The sequence below is a fragment of the Brettanomyces bruxellensis genome, chromosome 1 (assembly GCF_011074885.1).
Source record: "Brettanomyces bruxellensis chromosome 1, complete sequence".
Taxonomy (NCBI): Eukaryota; Fungi; Ascomycota; class Pichiomycetes; order Pichiales; family Pichiaceae; genus Brettanomyces; species Brettanomyces bruxellensis.
Window position 1 is genome coordinate 191511 of NC_054682.1, and position 17360 is coordinate 208870.

The window sequence follows — 17360 nt, forward strand, 5'->3', positions numbered from 1 at the left end:
GATATTCACTCAAAAGCGTTTCTTAAATATTTATCTGTATAACAACTTAAAAACATTTCAAATTGCTCCTCGAAGTTGAAAAATAAGACACCATTTTTCCGCTTTGGGACGCTCCTTGGAGCATTGGCTTTTGTATAGAACTTGTTGTTGGGTGTGGGTGATTTCTATTTTCGGGCGCTTCTATTTTGCTCGCACAATCCAAAGAGCATACTAAAATGTACTATAATCAAGCATTTTTTTTTTTTTTTTTTTTTTTCATTCTGACTACTGGACAGAACATCAGGAAATACAGCTATGATAAAATAAAAAATTAAAACACAAGAATAAAGTGAACGTTCGATAAATAATCCCTATAGAATGCATCCGAAACCTCTTTGAATACAAGGGGAAAAATAGGGAAATATCTAGTCATTCACAAGAAAGCATGAATAGACAACTAAAATAGCGTTCTGGAATCGGAATACTTCAAGTACCATTTCTTTGTGGCCCTGCGAAACTTCTTTCCCCAGAAAATGAATATGAAGCAACTGAAATTGAAGACAACAGATAGCATGAACATAAGCCATGTAGTCGTCACCAAACCATCTTTGTCCAACCAAGGCTGTATAGCAAACGTGAATCCCATTCCTATCATATTTCTAAAGAAGAGCATAAGGACAAGTCCTTCACTCTGCATTTGTGGATAACAATCTAAAGCGTATGTAATAGTTAAAGCTCCCGCAGAGCCCATTCCAAATCCCATGAATGCCATTCCAAATCCTCCTGGGAGAATCCAGTGAATCTGAGAATTTAAACCAAGTCCATACATCAACAATCCAGCCGAATTTATCACGGCTGGAAGTATCATAAACCATAGCCTAAACTCAGGTTCCAGTATACCTTTATTTCTCCTTGCCATCCAAGCCACAAATTTGTCAGACCAGTTTCCACCCCAAAAGGTGCCAAAGATTGTACCGATGAAACAAGATATATTTGTGTCACCAACGGCGGCCGGTCCTAAATTATAAGGAGCGACTGAAAAGAATTCCGACTGAGTAGTTGCCATCAAAGAGAGCCACATAACCTGAACTCCATACACAAATCCTCCCCACACGAATGCGGGAAGTCCTATTGCCATAAAAGGACGTAGGAAAATCACATACCAAGGTCTTTTGTCGTTATACTTGGTTTCAATAACCTTTAACTTCTCAAGATACGTCCTCTTTTCCACAGTGCATTTTTTTTCATTCGATTCAGCTTCTGTGATGGATTCTGTATAATTCCGCTTTGAATATTCCCCACCATGATTGTTATATGTAGGTTCAGGGACGATACGTGAGTCACGGCTAATTATTTGTGTTAATATATTTTCTTCATCCCTTTTCTGGTCATCTCTGACAAAAATTGTATCCTCCATGAAAAAAATCTGGAAAGCAAGAATAACTCCAAAGAAGATTGCTAAATACCACATACACCATCTCCATCCTTGAGATTCCACGATATATCCGGCCACCATAGGTCCAAGGTATGATCCGGAATACAATGCGAACGTAAGTAAGGAAATCCTATGAGCTCTTTCATGCTGGAAAAACACATCAGTTGTCGAGATCTGAACTAAAGAGTCGCATGGAGCACCAGCAAAGCACGTTAAAATGTTGCAGCCATATAGCATGCTGATTGAATGTGCAACACCTCCAATAATGTTTCCACACATTTGACAAATTGTCGCAAAGATATAAACACCTCTTCGTCCAAATTTCATGGCGGTGGGTTGCAAAAAAAGACATCCCACACCCAAGAAACACCAACCAACAGCACTTGTATCGTTTAGCACGCTATAATTTGTGTTGAAATCAACAACCCAGTTATCCCATGCCGGACCCGACCAATTAGTAGCCACTGCAGTTAAGAAAGACCAGATCCAAAGAATACTGAACTGCAAGTTTTTCTTCTTTTGACTCCAACGTAGTGGATCATTTGGGTCATCAGAAGGTTGAGGAATCAAAACTAAATCACTATCTCCATTGTGTTTAACATCCAAGGATTGATCTAAATCAACAAGATGAACTGTTCCTGGAACCCATGTATCCTCAACCTCCTCTTGGATTTCGGCTGTTGTTTTCTCCGGCCTTATGTCACTCATATTGTCAGTACAATCTAACACCGATCAAATGATATCAATTTGGAACAAATACAGCAGCCACTTTTCTTAATCCTGGTGGTCTGGTCATTCTATTAATCACTTGAATTTGAGCATTCCGTTTTCATCATACTGGAATAGCTCCTACTTATATAACTTACATTTCTTCTTTTTGTAATAATGTAATTAACCTTATTTTACAATTGGTGAAACAAAGTACTATTATTGTAGGCTCTTTTTCGCAACTATTAGATACGTCAACAGCTTATCGGCTGTTGTAATAATTTTAGTTAATCGTAATCTGACAAATATTTCGATGATTGCTTATCTATAGTGTCAGAAACGATAAAGAATAGTAAGAAAAAATTTAAAGTTAAATAGATTTGGCTACATTTGGAAGTTCTAAACTGAGGATAGAGGGCACTTGTACAAATCCTGAGCAGGCGGGATCATCATTCAAAAAATTGTTCGGTGTACAGCTTTAATAACATTGCTTAAACAAACTTTGTGTGAACGTCAAAAATATTAATTTTTCCTTCAGAACATCTGTTTGAAATTTTCACGGATACTGCAGCAAATTGAATAAAAAAAGGCTGCAAACATTTCATCCATAAAAAGAAAGTCATTGCTTCTGCAAACTTATCAATTTGACAAATAATACTAATATTTGTGCTTCAAAATAAGATGTTCCATACATATTCTATTAGATAATGAACCTTATAGTAATCATTTATTATGCGCCAAAGAAATGGTACTATCCATCTAGATTCTACTATAGGCATTAATAATCAAAGCCGAAATCCTCTCAGTACCCACAAAAAGCTTACCAACTTTCCCGATTGTATGCGTACGTATCTATCTATATCAATTTGCAATTTTTTGCATTTCCAAATTTCCTCTGACGAGAATAACGTTCTTCTTCTTCTCCTCTTTCAGTTGTAAATATCTAATTACTGCGGCAACCACAAGACTAGAAAATATAGTGGAAAGCATTGCATAACAACCTGGCCTAAATTTCGGGGCACTACTTGCTTTATAGAAAAGAAGAGGCCACCATGCATTAACTGCACTTGAGAACATATTCATAGAAGCTAAAATGATAGACCTTTCTTCCATATCATTATAACAGAACACATTCACCCATGCAAAAAAGGTAGACTGCCCGGAGAGCACACACCAGAGAGATAATGTGCCGCAAAAACATAACTTTTTGTCAATGGTTTGAACAACAATAGCATAGTTGAAACAAACATTACTGTCGTAATCCATATAGCAACATGCCAATGATATTTTGCTCCTGTTGCATCGACATAGAGCGATGAGAAAAAGGTGGAGATGATTCCAATAGCATACACACCGATCGGATAGTTGTTTCTCTGGGAAATACTGTACCCTTCAGCCTGTAGCCAAAGTGCAAATAGCGAGTTCGTGACAAAAGCTTCATTCTCTCCAGAGATCGCCCAGAGAAGTGTAAAAAGCCACCAGTGCCATCTTCCAAAAACCCTTTTGAAAACGCCCACGTCTAACTTTGTGGCTGCTTTTAGTGGAAGCCTACTAATCGCAAGATGCCGTTCCTCTGGGGTGAAGAATAGTGTGTTACATCGAACAGGGACATCTGGGAAACAAATAAAACCGTATAACGAAATCGGAATGGTAATGATGAAATCAATAATGAATAACCATCTCCATCCAGCAAGTCCATTCGCCCCATCGAGGCTATTATGTATTGCCGATTGCATAAATCCAGAGAACATGGAACCTATTAATCCTGAACTCGTGAAAACGGCTGACCGTTTTGTTAATTCGCATTCTTTATACCAACTTCCCAAAATAAAATGTGTGCCACTGAACGTAGACGATTCAAATAGTGCTTGAAAAAAACGAATGATACAAAGTTGACGATAGTTCGTAACCTTATACAGACCCAATGTTAGAAGGCCCCAGGAAAACGAGCAGAATGTCAGCCAGTACCTAGGAGCAAATTTAAGTAGTGCTATGTTATTAGGAATCATTCCAATTGTATATCCGACTGTAAAGCATGTGTTAACAGTGTTAAATTCAAAGCCCTGCATGTTTAAATCCTCCTTCATCCCAGAAACATAAGCATTTGCATAGTTTGAACGGTCAAGATAATTAATCCAATAATTTAGACACACAAAGGAAAGAACAAACCAGTCTATCTTGAGTAATAATCGACGCTCTTTCGGATTTTCCGGTCGCTTTCCCCACATAAACTCGCCAACCTTGCCCACAATGCTTCCGATAATCGATCCAAATGCCATTGCTTATTTAGAGTAAGTACTCAATATATCAGGATAGCTCTTTTATACCTTTTTGTGCTAAAATTTACTCACTATTTCTCCAATCTTTTGTTTCAGAAATTTCAATCTTGCTCAAACACACATTATCAAACAATAATAAACCAAGAATAGCTAAAGAATCCCAAATTATGAGAGATATTTAAGAGTGAGATAGAATGACCCGAAGCTTGAATACCATTGCAATACGATAGATCAAATCACCATGAGTCACTGAAGTTAGGGGTGTTGGGGAAGTGGGGTTCTTTGAAAAAAAAAACTTCTCTTAACAAAATTATTTCCTTATACTAATGCAATATGAATATATCACGTGATTACAAAAAGATTAACGATCTATCAATTTCCATTTTCATTTTCGGTGACCCCGGAAAGGTTCAAACATAAATTCAATTGAACAATCCTTTTTGTACGCATTTCTACACAATTTTAAGTTTTGTAAGAATGATAATTAGTAAACAGACGTAAACCATAGTCTTGAGTTCTAAATAGCAGTCAACAAGAGTCATGTTGCCTGAATTAACAAACAGTCATGACAAAGCATTTTAACAATATGTGCTAGTATTCTTTTATTCTAGCATCACATTAGGCTTATTATCGTTGCTTATTATCCAAGAATAAATTTGTCGACTTCATGCAAGTAAAACAAGAAAATAATCACATAAAAATTAGGATCTAAAGCAAGAATATAAAAATTGTACACAAAATAGCCAAAAGGAAACAAAAAAGTATGTAATGATGGATTTGCTAGATATTATACTTCATTTAAATTTTCATGTTTATATTATATCGTCATAAATTTGTGCTTGTCACTTCATGTAATTGTGAATAATAAATACCAAATTTTGATTTAAGGATTCTTTGGCCAATATGTAATCAAATTGTTTTTATGTGTGTAAATTCAAAAAAATTCCAGTGAGAACTGGTGAAAATATTAACTTATTGAAAGAAGCATAGAAAAACGATAATGTGTTGATACATTATACCGATAGCTGCGTAATTGACTGAAAATATATGATGATGGTTTATTTAAAACGGGAAAAAATTCGACTCTATTTATATTTTTGGAAGCATTTTATATGTACATCAATGATTGCCATTAAACTGTTAATGTTATGTACCAAATAAACAAAACACACTCCTAAAATCGAAGATAGGTCTAGTGTTGAGAAAATAAGCGCGAAACAGAATAATAAGCCTGAATTTCGAATATTTGATGAACGAGCAGATTAAGTCCTTCTTTGGAGCAAATAAAAAATATATATATTGACTGAAAGCATTGTTAACTTCTTCCATGTATACCTTTGAATGCTTGAGTATAATAGTTCTATAGATTATATTATGAAATAAATGTTTTATCGAAAGTAATAATTATATATTTGTTGCTATACTTATTAAGTTACTTTTTGTTATTTATATATACTGAGGAGAAGAACTCCTTTTTGCAAGTTTTTTTGAGTTTGATATTGAAGACTAAGATACCATACAACCCTTTTGGTCATTGATAAATTCAAAAGGATATTTATACGTCTCAAAATTAATTCCCTTGAAGTGTTTATTTAAATTGGTCCCAAACTTTTAGAAATTGTGGCAGAACAACCAATATGAATATGAACGAATATCTAACCTCTAATTATAAAGACTATCCAGTACTATTCAAAAATTTAAAAGCATCGTCTTCTGCTGCCGGCTTTGGTATTTTTTGTGCAGTATTCTTTGCTGGATTTGTCTTTAGAGGACTTGAATTTATGAACTTATACATGGAGCAGAAGAAGTTTCACAACTATGTATACGGAAAAGGGAAGTTTATTTCGTGTGAAGGAGAAAATGACCCTAGCATTAAACTTATATGTCCAGGCGGCAGGCGTAATAGTTCAGGACATAATTCAGAGCTGGGAATAAAAGAAAAAATCTCCTTGAATATACACAAAGTTGCAAGATATGCTATTCCATTGATACTAGAATTACTAATCGCGATGTTCAGTTACGCTCTTATGTTAGCGTCTATGAGTTTTGTATTGATTTACTTCATGGCTGTTTGCCTAGGCTTAGCTTTCAGCCAAATTTTTTTCAACAGATTGGGTATTGTATTAGATGTAAGATTTAGCTCAGATATATGTAAATGTGCATAGATAAATAAATAACTTGCAATGTGATTATTAAATGATTAAGAAAAAGTTTAATTCAAAATAAGAACTTAAACTACCATCATCCACAAAGAATCATTAAAGTGGCCCAATATCGTTCATATAGGTACATACTTTGCCATATTTATTTTAAATTATATTTAAAAACGTGTACACACTTGTATTCTGCTGTAAAGCAAGGAGAGACTTCAATTAAACATGCTTGGATCATAGGGACCGAGGTAATTCTTCATAAAAGAACTGCTGCAAGTCCGAACAAGCAAGTGCCGGCACCGACAGTAATCTTATTACCAACACCAGAATAAACAGAAATGGCTCCAGAAGAAGATGTTGATGCAATAGAGGAAGAAGAGGCAGATGCTGAAGTAGTAACTGAGGTTGAAGAAGCTTCATCAGCTTGGGAGGTAGAGCTTGTGCTTGCAACCTCACTAGTCACAGATTCTTCCTTCGTACTCTGGTAGGTGGATGAGGCTGAACTCTTTTCAGTTTCAGTATTCTCAGCAGCTGTAACTGTATATGTGGTTGGCATATACATGGTCATCCACATTCCATCCATAGACATAGTGGTGAGATAGTCCGAAGTAACAATTGAGTTGGCCATTTTGATTGCAGATTTTTTTTTTTTCAAGTTATAGCAAAACTTTTTAACTTTAAAGAGCAGTAAATAACGAAAGCAACATTAATGAATAGATCCCACAGGAATAATTGACACATCTGGATGCAAAATTAGACTATTTATACTTTAAAGGTTCTGCTTTTTTATAATCTTACGAGAAAATATTTTACAACTTAAGGTTCGGAGGGAATAATAATTTGCTCGTTTCCTTTAAAGTGCATTGTGAATAACAATTACTACTGTGGATAAAGAACAATGTGTAGTACTATATCGAGGATAATATAAATCATTTTAAGGACCTCCTTTTACTTATTAGGCCTGTTCAGTTCAAAAATAAAAAAAATAAATAAAAAAGTGGGCCTTTGGGTTACAGACAAATAACTGTGACCACCTCAGCCCAATTTTATCAGACTACAGCTTTTAAATTTCCTTACTTCTAAATTACTTGGCCCTGAAACTGAACATGCAATAAATACTAATAATCGGCAATAACTTTCATGCTTCCAGATTAAAATGAATAAAAAAAATTTAATTTAAATACAGAAAAGAATATTTACCTACTGAAATATATTATATAATGAGCAAATATTTATCCTAATAGGAAATCCTCTTTTTCGAGCGGCCTCAAAATGTGGATAAGGGCGATGAAAAGAGGTGTATATATCTGGAAAGTAACCGAAATCACCGGATTCGACCGGTCGATCGTCTTTCGTCTTTCGTCATGCACTTTCTCCAAAAATTTCATGTCGACTGGGGGAAAATGTTTTTCAAAGAATCGACGCGTCGCAAAGATTTACTTGCGTAAAATAATTGTAAGTTTCAGTCTACCATTTTTATTTGCATCTATGATCTCCCCTATTTTTCTGCACTCTTAAAATGTCGATAATTTGAGATCGAAGTGAAAGAAATTTTTATTTATAACATTACATAAGCCTGATGTTCATTTATTTGAAACAATCCCAAAATATCAAAATTTAGACGGAGAAAATAGAAAATAAAATCAAAATCCCAGGTTATCGCCCGAAAGCGCAACGATAACCTTTTAAAAATCAATATGATTCCTCAACTTATAGAAGTGCAGCGGCGAATATAAATAAAAGCAAGCCCGTTCCATGCTGAAGCCTAGCTGCTTTTTCTTCATAAGTCGAAACACCGAGAGATGGATTAACGGCAGCGACAGTTGCTTGGGATGATGTTTGTAAGGTCTTTTCAGAAGCCTCCGCACTTGAAGTACGACTAACTGCTCCATTTGAAAATGTCTGAGACTCTCCACTCACTCCACTTGGTGAATTTAGTTGCTCGATCTCTGATGCAGAAACAGTACTAGATGAACCTGAACCAGAGCCACCACTTGCATTAGTGCTTGTATGTGTGCCAGTTAATGGACAGAACGTAGTGTAGACAGTAAGAACACCATTAACATTTGATGTGTAGGACGATAATCCTGTCGTAACAGGAACTTTTGAGCAGACATGATCACTACATGTAGTAACTGTAATAACTGTGGTAGCAATTCCGTTCTGTCCAGATTCTCCCTCACTACCGGTAATTGTAGAAGCAATATATCCCGTGGTCTTAACTGAAAAAGATGAAGAAGCAACATTTGTATTTCCTGTAGAAGATGTCTGTGTAACTTTTTGGGTATTAATTCCAGATGAAGAATATGCCAAAGTACTTCCAGTAATCGTTGTACTCAAGCCGTTTGAAGTGGATGTTGAAGAAGTATTTGAAACAACCCATGAATGTAAAGTAGAGCTTGATGAAGTTAATTGACCATTTGATGAAGCTCCAGTTACTGCCGAGTTCGAGGAAGAAGAAGAGCTTGATGTTATTCTAGATGATGTTGTTACCGTCGAACTTCCAGAAACTATTGTTGTTGTAATTGTTGAAGTAGTAGATGAAGTAGAAGTGGAGGATGCGGATGAACTTGATGCTGTGGATGAACTAGATGTTGTGGATGAACTAGAAGTTGTCGTAGTAATTTCAGCAAGAAGAGTGGTATATGCAGTGCTAAAGCTGCCATCATCTGTATAGTAGGTTAGGTAGGTAGCCAACTGAGAAACTGAATTAGCTTTAAGAGTAGTGAAGTTTGCTAAAATCATTGTCTGGTAATTCACAGTTATATTATTGTCATATATCAATGCATCACCCAAATACGTTGCGGCTGCTGGAACCACGTTATTTATGATGTCTTCTGTATAAGTAATAACATTACTCAAAGCAGTCAAATCATCATCCGTAAGTGTTCCTTTCTTGTTCAACACCTTAATAATGTCTTTCACAAGCTCTTCGTAATTCTCAATAAGAGTGATGATTGGAGATGCTACAGTTTCTAAAGATGACATAGCCCAATCACCAAAGTCATCATCATCGACATCTCTTCTCTGAAGCAATCTCTTAAAGCCAACTGTATAGCTCGAAGTTGCTGTAGCCGTTTTGCCAGAATTTGTGGTGGAACTAGAACTCGTCTGCTCGGAAGTTGTATCTTCAGTACTAGAAATTTCGGACGTAGTCGTACTCTCACCTTCTATTGTAGATATTTGTGCTTCAGTTGTGGCGCCACTAGAGTTTGAATTACTGTATGAACCATCATATGATAAAAGTTCATCAACAGCAGAATCAGTATTTGTTAAATTAGCACTAGCTTTACTATAAAATATAGTAAAACACCAATGGTTGTAAAATAGCCAACGTCCCAAAGAAGCGTTTGCAACCATAGACTCATCAGATGTTTCCTGAAGAAGGTAATCCTTATCCTCAATAAGATTTTCCTTCAAATTTTCAAACACTGATGGAAGATTATTTAAGTAAGCAGTGGAGTTCGCAACGATATTTTCCAAAGTTGTGTTGAAATCTGTCGGGACAGAATCATACTCATCAATCGTGTCAGTGAGATTTCCTATCAAGTACTCATAACTATGAACAATAGATTCAAGTGGTTGAAGCATAATCTTGAACTGACCAGAATACACATAGGCAACATCATCTGATGTAAGGTTGCCATAAATCGACTTCGCAGAAGCTAGCTGAAACTGAGCAAGCAATGAAGCAATGCACGCAAGACATGAAAGTTTAAACATCATATTCCAGTCTGTCTCCAATAATTATTGAGTACTACTATATGAACGGTAAAAGTATACATTAGTGATTTATTCCAACTACTCTCCAGATTGAGGTTCTTAAATATGGTAAGTCTTGAATTCCTTGATATTCGTTTGAAAGTAACAATACCATAACGCGCATGTGTTGAAAGCTATATCAAAATATGCAATGACCCATTAAGTAATACGCATTACCCTAAGCAGAAAATATCCTGTCAACTCCGGATAGTGGAACACTTTCTTTTATTCTTCCCGGGTTTTTTATTATTATAAGATGCCGAATGTTTTTAAAATGAACGTGATGTATCACGATGACTAGCTGTAGCGTTTTTATTGTTTTAATAGTACTGTACGCAAATCCATTTCTTTCCCGAATAATAAAAAATTGTCAAGTTAGTCGGGGGGAGTAAATAGCACGATTTGATTCATAAGCATATTTACAAAAGTCTGCATTGGTGACCATACTACAAAAAAAAAAGATGATAAACAAAGCGACTAATTTCAACGCCTAACCCTAAATAATTCGAGCAATGCAAAAGTATTGTATGGACTTAAGTATCGATTTAAATGCTGAGACATTGTTTCTTTCTATTCTCACTCACTCACACGGGTTAAAAAACTGCCGATCTTGTTATAAATTTTTATATTTTGTTGTTCAATTAGAACAAATTTGATGGATTACTAAACTTATTGGTACATGCTCTCTAACTATGTATCTTTTCACCGTGAATAGGAAAATAACGTCTAACTTCTGCATTACGAAACTTAATCGGTAGCCAAATTGTGGACCCTGTTAACATATGAATCTCACTACATTTTCTATGCGTATGGGAAAAAGTATATGCGCGACATTGTCCCGGAACTTGCCGAATTGTTATTAGGTTCAGGAGAAAAGGCCTAGAACGATAATATTTGAATGTTAATTTTTGTTGTTAGTATGCGCTAATATTTGGTTGAGTTACGTAATCTGGAATGTGAATTTGGTGAACGGATGTGATTCTGATTTGTATGGTGATTGGTCTTTAATACGGATTGAAGAGGAAAGCGAGAAAGGTTAGTTAAACGAAAAGATGGTTGAGAAAAAGGTATTTCTCATTGGTTGATTAAGTAATCAAACAATGAAAATTAAGGAACTCAGGAAACCATCAGAGAAAAGTTTTTTGTTTATAATTAAGGGCTTTGCCACTTCTGTGCAGATGAAATATGCATGATGTAAACGGTCATGAGGAATAACGAATGTTAACGAAGTTAAGCAAGTTATTAAGGGACCAACCTACTGATATTATTTCTACTACATAGGATTAGTATTAGCTGCTTATTTACGTAATTAGTATATAAAGGAAGCTTTCAATAAATCTCGGATAACAACAATTTTGTCCCATTTGTTCTATGCCAGTCCCACGCATATTTGAAATTTTTTGGAATTATTAGAATAAAGTCCAATTGCCGGATTATGTCCCGGGTCATGTTTTCGTTTTCTTTTCCTAATATTTTTTGCATTGTTTTCAACAATATGTACCTATTTGGAGTAGAATATATTTTATTTTTCCCTGCTGATTGTTACGAGTGCTCAATGTTAAAAAATGCGTATCCCTATCGTGAAGTAAAGAAATATTTCGAATAACAGCATTGTTATAATAATGTGAAATATTAGTGGCATCAATAGTTAAAGAAAAAGCTCGGATATCACAATTGTGGTTCATTTTTCTTGTCCACCGCACATAATGTAGTGAAATAGGAGAGATTATTTGCCGCAGAAGCGCCGAAAACAAAATAAATACAGATTCATAATATATAGTTCTAATTTGAATGATGTCCGATTCAGTTGAATATTTAGTCTTACTGGTAGTATTCCTTTATATGGTCTCTACCTCCGGAACCCACTTCTGATGCTCCGTATAATAGGAAGGATGAAGTAAGAGTGTTATTTTATTTCATGTTTTAATGCGGGTGATCTTGTAATTTCGAAAATCAGGAGTCGTTCCATTCCACTAAAATATTGTTCTCAGAACTTTTCACTGATTTTCCCTTTTATTCTCATGATTCTTTGCATTCGACTGCTCAGAGCTATGACTGCGTTCCCTTATATATTATTTTTATTGTTTGGCTTGTTCTCGAAAAGGTTGATTCCCATGTCTTCGTGCTTTTTCTTTGTATCGCAGCTTCCGCCCTAGGAACATGAAAGGTTGGATTATAGAATAGATGTATTGTTATTAAATAGCTTCGATTTCCCAAATGCTGAATCGTTTTACAGGTTTTAGATTAAAGTGCAGTAGAAAAAATACAAATCAGTGGGGGAAATTCTCTTATTATTAAAATATACTACATAATGAGGCAATTCCAAATTCTGGCAATGAAAACATAGTAGCAATATCATCTGCGAAAGCACCCAAGTCTTCGAAGGCTGCAAATCAGTAAGTTGTATAAAAATAGAACAAATTTTGCAGTAGTATCGCATGATCCCTTAAAGCAGTATTGTACGCTTCGTATTTCGTGATTCAACAATGGCTCCTAATAAGTCTAAAATCGCAGTTGTCACAAAGTTATAAACAATTAATCGACAGTATAGTTTTTTAAAAATTACATCTGTTTATAATAATTATAAGAACACCCCCGGTCGAATTTTTTCCCCAAGTTAATTTAAATTTTTGAAGAGTACTTGGTGGACACGATTGCAACGTGTCCAGTACATTTACTAATATAATCATAATCTATCAAAAATTTTCACACATGTAATTATTTTGAATAACCCTGGAGAGTGAATAAACAGAGATATAGTACATCTAATTTGTAGTAAATTAGGTTTAATTATAGCCGAGTTATAACCGTTAATTTTCTTTCTAGGCGTGGTCCTTTCTGACAAGCAAGCTGCCGCGCGTTCTCCCTCTCTTTTTTTCCACAATATTTCGCGTACCTATCAAAAAGCGCGTCTCCGCTAAACTCAATGCACTCACTCTTAGTTTTGCTTTCTGATTAAGCTTTTGAAGAATATATGCTCTTGTATCTTTAAGTACTTTATTTTCTTATTTCGCAATACGCGCTGCTTATCACACATGGATGGTACCTTACCACATGAAATCAATCAGGTTGCCCCAACCTCCTCATCTTTTACTATGCGCAGTTCTACAGTCAACCTGCCTATCATGAATGTTCCATAATATGCTCCACCAAATAATTATTCTTATATGAATCTACCTTTTGACTCCTTTAACTGGAATAGTCAACTTCAATCACCCATTTTGATGGCTTTTTGTTCTCCCTCTTGCCGGCATTCACATACATAGGGGTTTCAGACGTATGCTAGGGAGAGTATAGAGTGGCATTTTGGAAATTCCTCTACTTGGATTGAGGCAATGTCGTTAAACTCTGTTATTCATAATGTGTATAGGGGAGATGTGCAGAAGCCAACATATAAAATATTTATAGCTTATTGCGTGGAAAGTCGGACGATTTCCGGATAGCTATGTACACTGGATCTTTAGCGCCAATAACTGCTGACATTTCCCGTATTTTGTCTGCTATTTCGTTACCTTCTAGGAGGTTGAAACATTTCTGTGATGTTTTTTTTTTTGTGAAACGTGAAATCCACGAAGAACTTGGGGTAGTTTTTTCGACTTATAGTACGTGCCTACTTCAGAATATGACCAAGGGAGATAGGTCAGCAAAGAATTTGCAAGGCATGCTCGCTCATGATATTTCTTAAGGGCTTACGGTATCTATATTCAAAGGAATCTTCAGGAAACCAGCGTCACGTATCAAAGCGTTTATAATTAGCATCATCAGAAGTAGTCTTTTAGGAAGAAATTTGGGTGACATTGATTTGTTTATGGAGTTTATTGGCATTGATAAAATGATCACACAAATAATCGAAAAAAAGCTTTGTTGCAGTGCCTCCCAATTCATGGAAGATGCATCTTCATACAAGTTTGATCTTTGTCCTACTGGAATAGAACCTGATTCCATTCTTAAAGCACATAATATTATTTCTAGATCCAATGTTGTCGTTCTGAATTTCCATTTTTTTATCTAATAGCCCCATTTTGGAGGCACTTTTTCACAAAATCCAGCTTTAAGTTGAGAGATATTACAGAGCCAGAAGATAACTTTAAGAAGGAGTGCATTTGTACGATGAAATGCCGTTTTTCAAAGTGTCCATATACTCAAAAGGTTTTTGCCAATTTTGAAAAGGAACGTGTGCGTGTTCGGTAGATTTCTTCAAAGCATAACCACACCGATAAAGAGTTGATTGAGAAGTGCTATTTAGGGTATTTGAACAGCTACATTAAGTTCTTTGTTCCCGTGTCCACGGATACGACGGCAACAAACATGAAAATGTGTATTAAGAAAGCCATTTGTTCCCAAGAAGTTGAGGACTCAGAGACATCAAAGAAATTGTCAGCGTTAGGATTCAATACTGGTCCTCTATCTAAGTTTAGAGCCGAAGTATCGGAGGTGCAGAAAAGTGCAAAAATGTGTGGAAATAATAGTTCCACATCCGAGACTGACATCACACAAGTATGTACCGCCGTTAACAATGATGCATCAAATGAAAAGGAAGATGCTGATCATTTGAAATAGTTTTTTGAAATGCATCATAATAATTTATACTTGCTTCAAGCTAACAAAACTTTATTGAAATTTTTTAGGCATAGTTATGGGTAGTCTGAAGATTGTTATGAATTTTATTTAGTACCATTCATATTTTCAGATGTGTGTTGTCTAATTTTATTAGTGCGAAGGAATGGACCTACAATACATCTTAATGTTTTCCCTCTAAGCATCCATCAAACCGGCTAGTGATACCTTTAGTCTTCCAGAAGACTAGCTTCCCAGAAGCCAAGCCTGTATTGCCTCTTGAATTTCGTGCCAATAATATATCCAACAATATAAATGCATGTACATATTTCACGAGGAATAGAGCTTCAGACGTCGTATGAACAACTTTTAAGCGATGTGAGAATGATCAGCACTGTACATGCACAAACAGAGGACAAAAGATTATATTGCTGGCTCTTGGCTGGTAAGCAGTCATGTATATTACTAGTGTGTATTGTGAAATGAATAAAGAAGAAACCAGACGACATGATTAATGCTGGCACAACGGGGAATCCAGAAAATACAAAAATCTGTGGATGCTTATTTTAGACAGCGATTGGTATTAATAAAGTTAACAGATTTTTATTGAAATTGGGCTGAATGATAGGAGGTTTGGCGATGCCTTTTAGACACGAGAATATCTTACTACAGATAAAAACATTGCAACAAATATCATCTGTTCATAATTTATACAAGAACAAAATTAATGGAATGGAGAGGAATGTTAACCCAAGGGCGATCGTGGATGGGATCGATAGGTTTGAGTGTGAACGGAAACATTAACATCAAGTCGCAAATTTGGTGTCTTTCGATACTTGATCGGCTCTCTTTTGTCCTCTATCGATTAGAAATATCCAGCTATTGAGCTGCATTGAAGTATTTCTATCATACACAGAAGCAAAGGAAACACGGAAATTTGTCCAGGGAGATCTTTACTACGTATTAATATAGTTTCCTTGAGAGTACAGTCTGCAAAAAGTCATTAATAAAAGTACTCCAATAGTTTCAACGTTCTTTGTTGGCACTTCATACGATTTCATATTCCGTATAAAATATATTTTATGATTACTTACTCAAAAAAGCACGTATAATGCAAATGGATCTTGCCGTACAGGATTCAAATAGGTCAGAAGAAGATTTTTTTTTCACATAAACAGAGTGGGAAAGGTTTCAATTGTTGACAAAGCCATAAAGCTAGAGTGTCGGCAAAACTAAGTGGATAGAGCATGAGAAACTGTGCATTCTGTCTAAAGTTTGCGGTGGATTAGTGGGTTTTAAAAAAAGATTTCGTCGTTATTTCCCATTTTAATTTTGTCTATAGTACTTAAATCAGCTCAATACACATTTAGACATATATATACCTATAAGAGATCCTCATATGTTAGTGTAATACTGTAAGAAGTAATGTGAATCATTGCTCGAAAAATGATAATCATCCCGTATGAACGTGAAGCAATGACACACATTAGTTAATGAATTACTTCACCAAATTTTTTTCTTTACTTCATTTTTTATGAGTTCTATGTTCTGGTGAATAATGACAAACTGATCTATGCTATGTATCAGCCTTAGGCCTTGACTTCGCCAAACATGACAGGAAATGATCAAGACCGAATAAATTTCAAACTCGCAAATAAAATGCCAGCTTCGCTTCCTTGGATCGATAAAAGAAGATGTCGAAAATAGAGCGGAAAATCTGATGTTGCAGTCACTAATCTGATAATAATTTTTTTGGTATCTTTTAACACGACAGATTCGCACCTGCCTTTTCGTTGATACCAACTCTAAATTCTGCCGAGAGTTGTCAAAACAATAAAAGGATAGAACAATGAAGTCCTAAGAAGAACAAGGTATATTGTCTATGTTGTCGTATAAGAAGAAGAATGTCAACTATATGAGGATGAGATATCCTCCATACTTAATCTTATGTACAAGTTATGTACTACAATAAATATCGAACTATTATGGTGATTCCAACTTTAACAAGAGTTGATAAATTGAAAAATAAGAAGCTGAAGTCAAATTGTGTTTTCAGATAAGCGGCATAAAAACAAAAACTGCAATGGCATTGTCATCTGTTCACCAAATATACGTTTAGATTACGTAATTCATTGTGTAACAAATAATACACTAAGCCTCAAAAATGTGGGGCCAATCTGTCTTCGGATTTATGAATCCATCCGGAATTATTTCTCGATTCGGGTTATATAATGAAACATTCAGCGCTGATTACTAATTAAGTATACATAAACACACAGCCATGTTCAGACACACAAAAGTACGCACACACTTGCACTCCCATACTTACGCACACTAGCCACATAAGCTCGGAATTACAGTGATTAATTCATTAATGTATTATAATTAAATGGATTGTAAGGAATTTTTAATTTTATACCGTTAAATGAATACATTTCAACGTGTCTGTTCGTCTTTTTTTTTTTTGATTCATAATAATGTATAAAT

The 17360-nt window shown here is 35.3% G+C and overlaps 5 protein-coding genes across 5 annotated transcripts; 1 reads left to right on the forward strand and 4 right to left on the reverse strand.

The window, feature by feature from the left end:
* Positions 1-436: 436 nt before the first annotated feature.
* BRETT_001538 (uncharacterized protein) lies at positions 437-2122 on the reverse strand (the record flags this gene model as incomplete). Its single annotated transcript, XM_041280086.1, has 1 exon — positions 437-2122. The coding sequence occupies one exon, from the start codon at positions 2120-2122 to the stop codon at positions 437-439; it is 1686 nt and encodes a 561-aa protein (XP_041134588.1).
* A 1133-nt stretch (positions 2123-3255) lies between these two features.
* BRETT_001539 (uncharacterized protein) lies at positions 3256-4401 on the reverse strand (the record flags this gene model as incomplete). Its single annotated transcript, XM_041280087.1, has 1 exon — positions 3256-4401. One exon carries the CDS (start codon positions 4399-4401, stop codon positions 3256-3258), a length of 1146 nt encoding a protein of 381 aa, XP_041134589.1.
* A 2409-nt stretch (positions 4402-6810) lies between these two features.
* Positions 6811-7182, reverse strand: BRETT_001540 (uncharacterized protein; the record flags this gene model as incomplete). Its single annotated transcript, XM_041280088.1, has 1 exon — positions 6811-7182. The coding sequence occupies one exon, from the start codon at positions 7180-7182 to the stop codon at positions 6811-6813; it is 372 nt and encodes a 123-aa protein (XP_041134590.1).
* A 1082-nt stretch (positions 7183-8264) lies between these two features.
* On the reverse strand, positions 8265-10277 carry BRETT_001541 (uncharacterized protein; the record flags this gene model as incomplete). The annotated part of the gene is made up of 1 exon (XM_041280089.1): positions 8265-10277. One exon carries the CDS (start codon positions 10275-10277, stop codon positions 8265-8267), a length of 2013 nt encoding a protein of 670 aa, XP_041134591.1.
* A 3922-nt stretch (positions 10278-14199) lies between these two features.
* Positions 14200-14876, forward strand: BRETT_001542 (uncharacterized protein; the record flags this gene model as incomplete). The annotated part of the gene is made up of 3 exons (XM_041280090.1): positions 14200-14301; positions 14373-14498; positions 14520-14876. 3 exons carry the CDS (start codon positions 14200-14202, stop codon positions 14874-14876), a joined length of 585 nt encoding a protein of 194 aa, XP_041134592.1.
* Positions 14877-17360: the final 2484 nt, after the last annotated feature.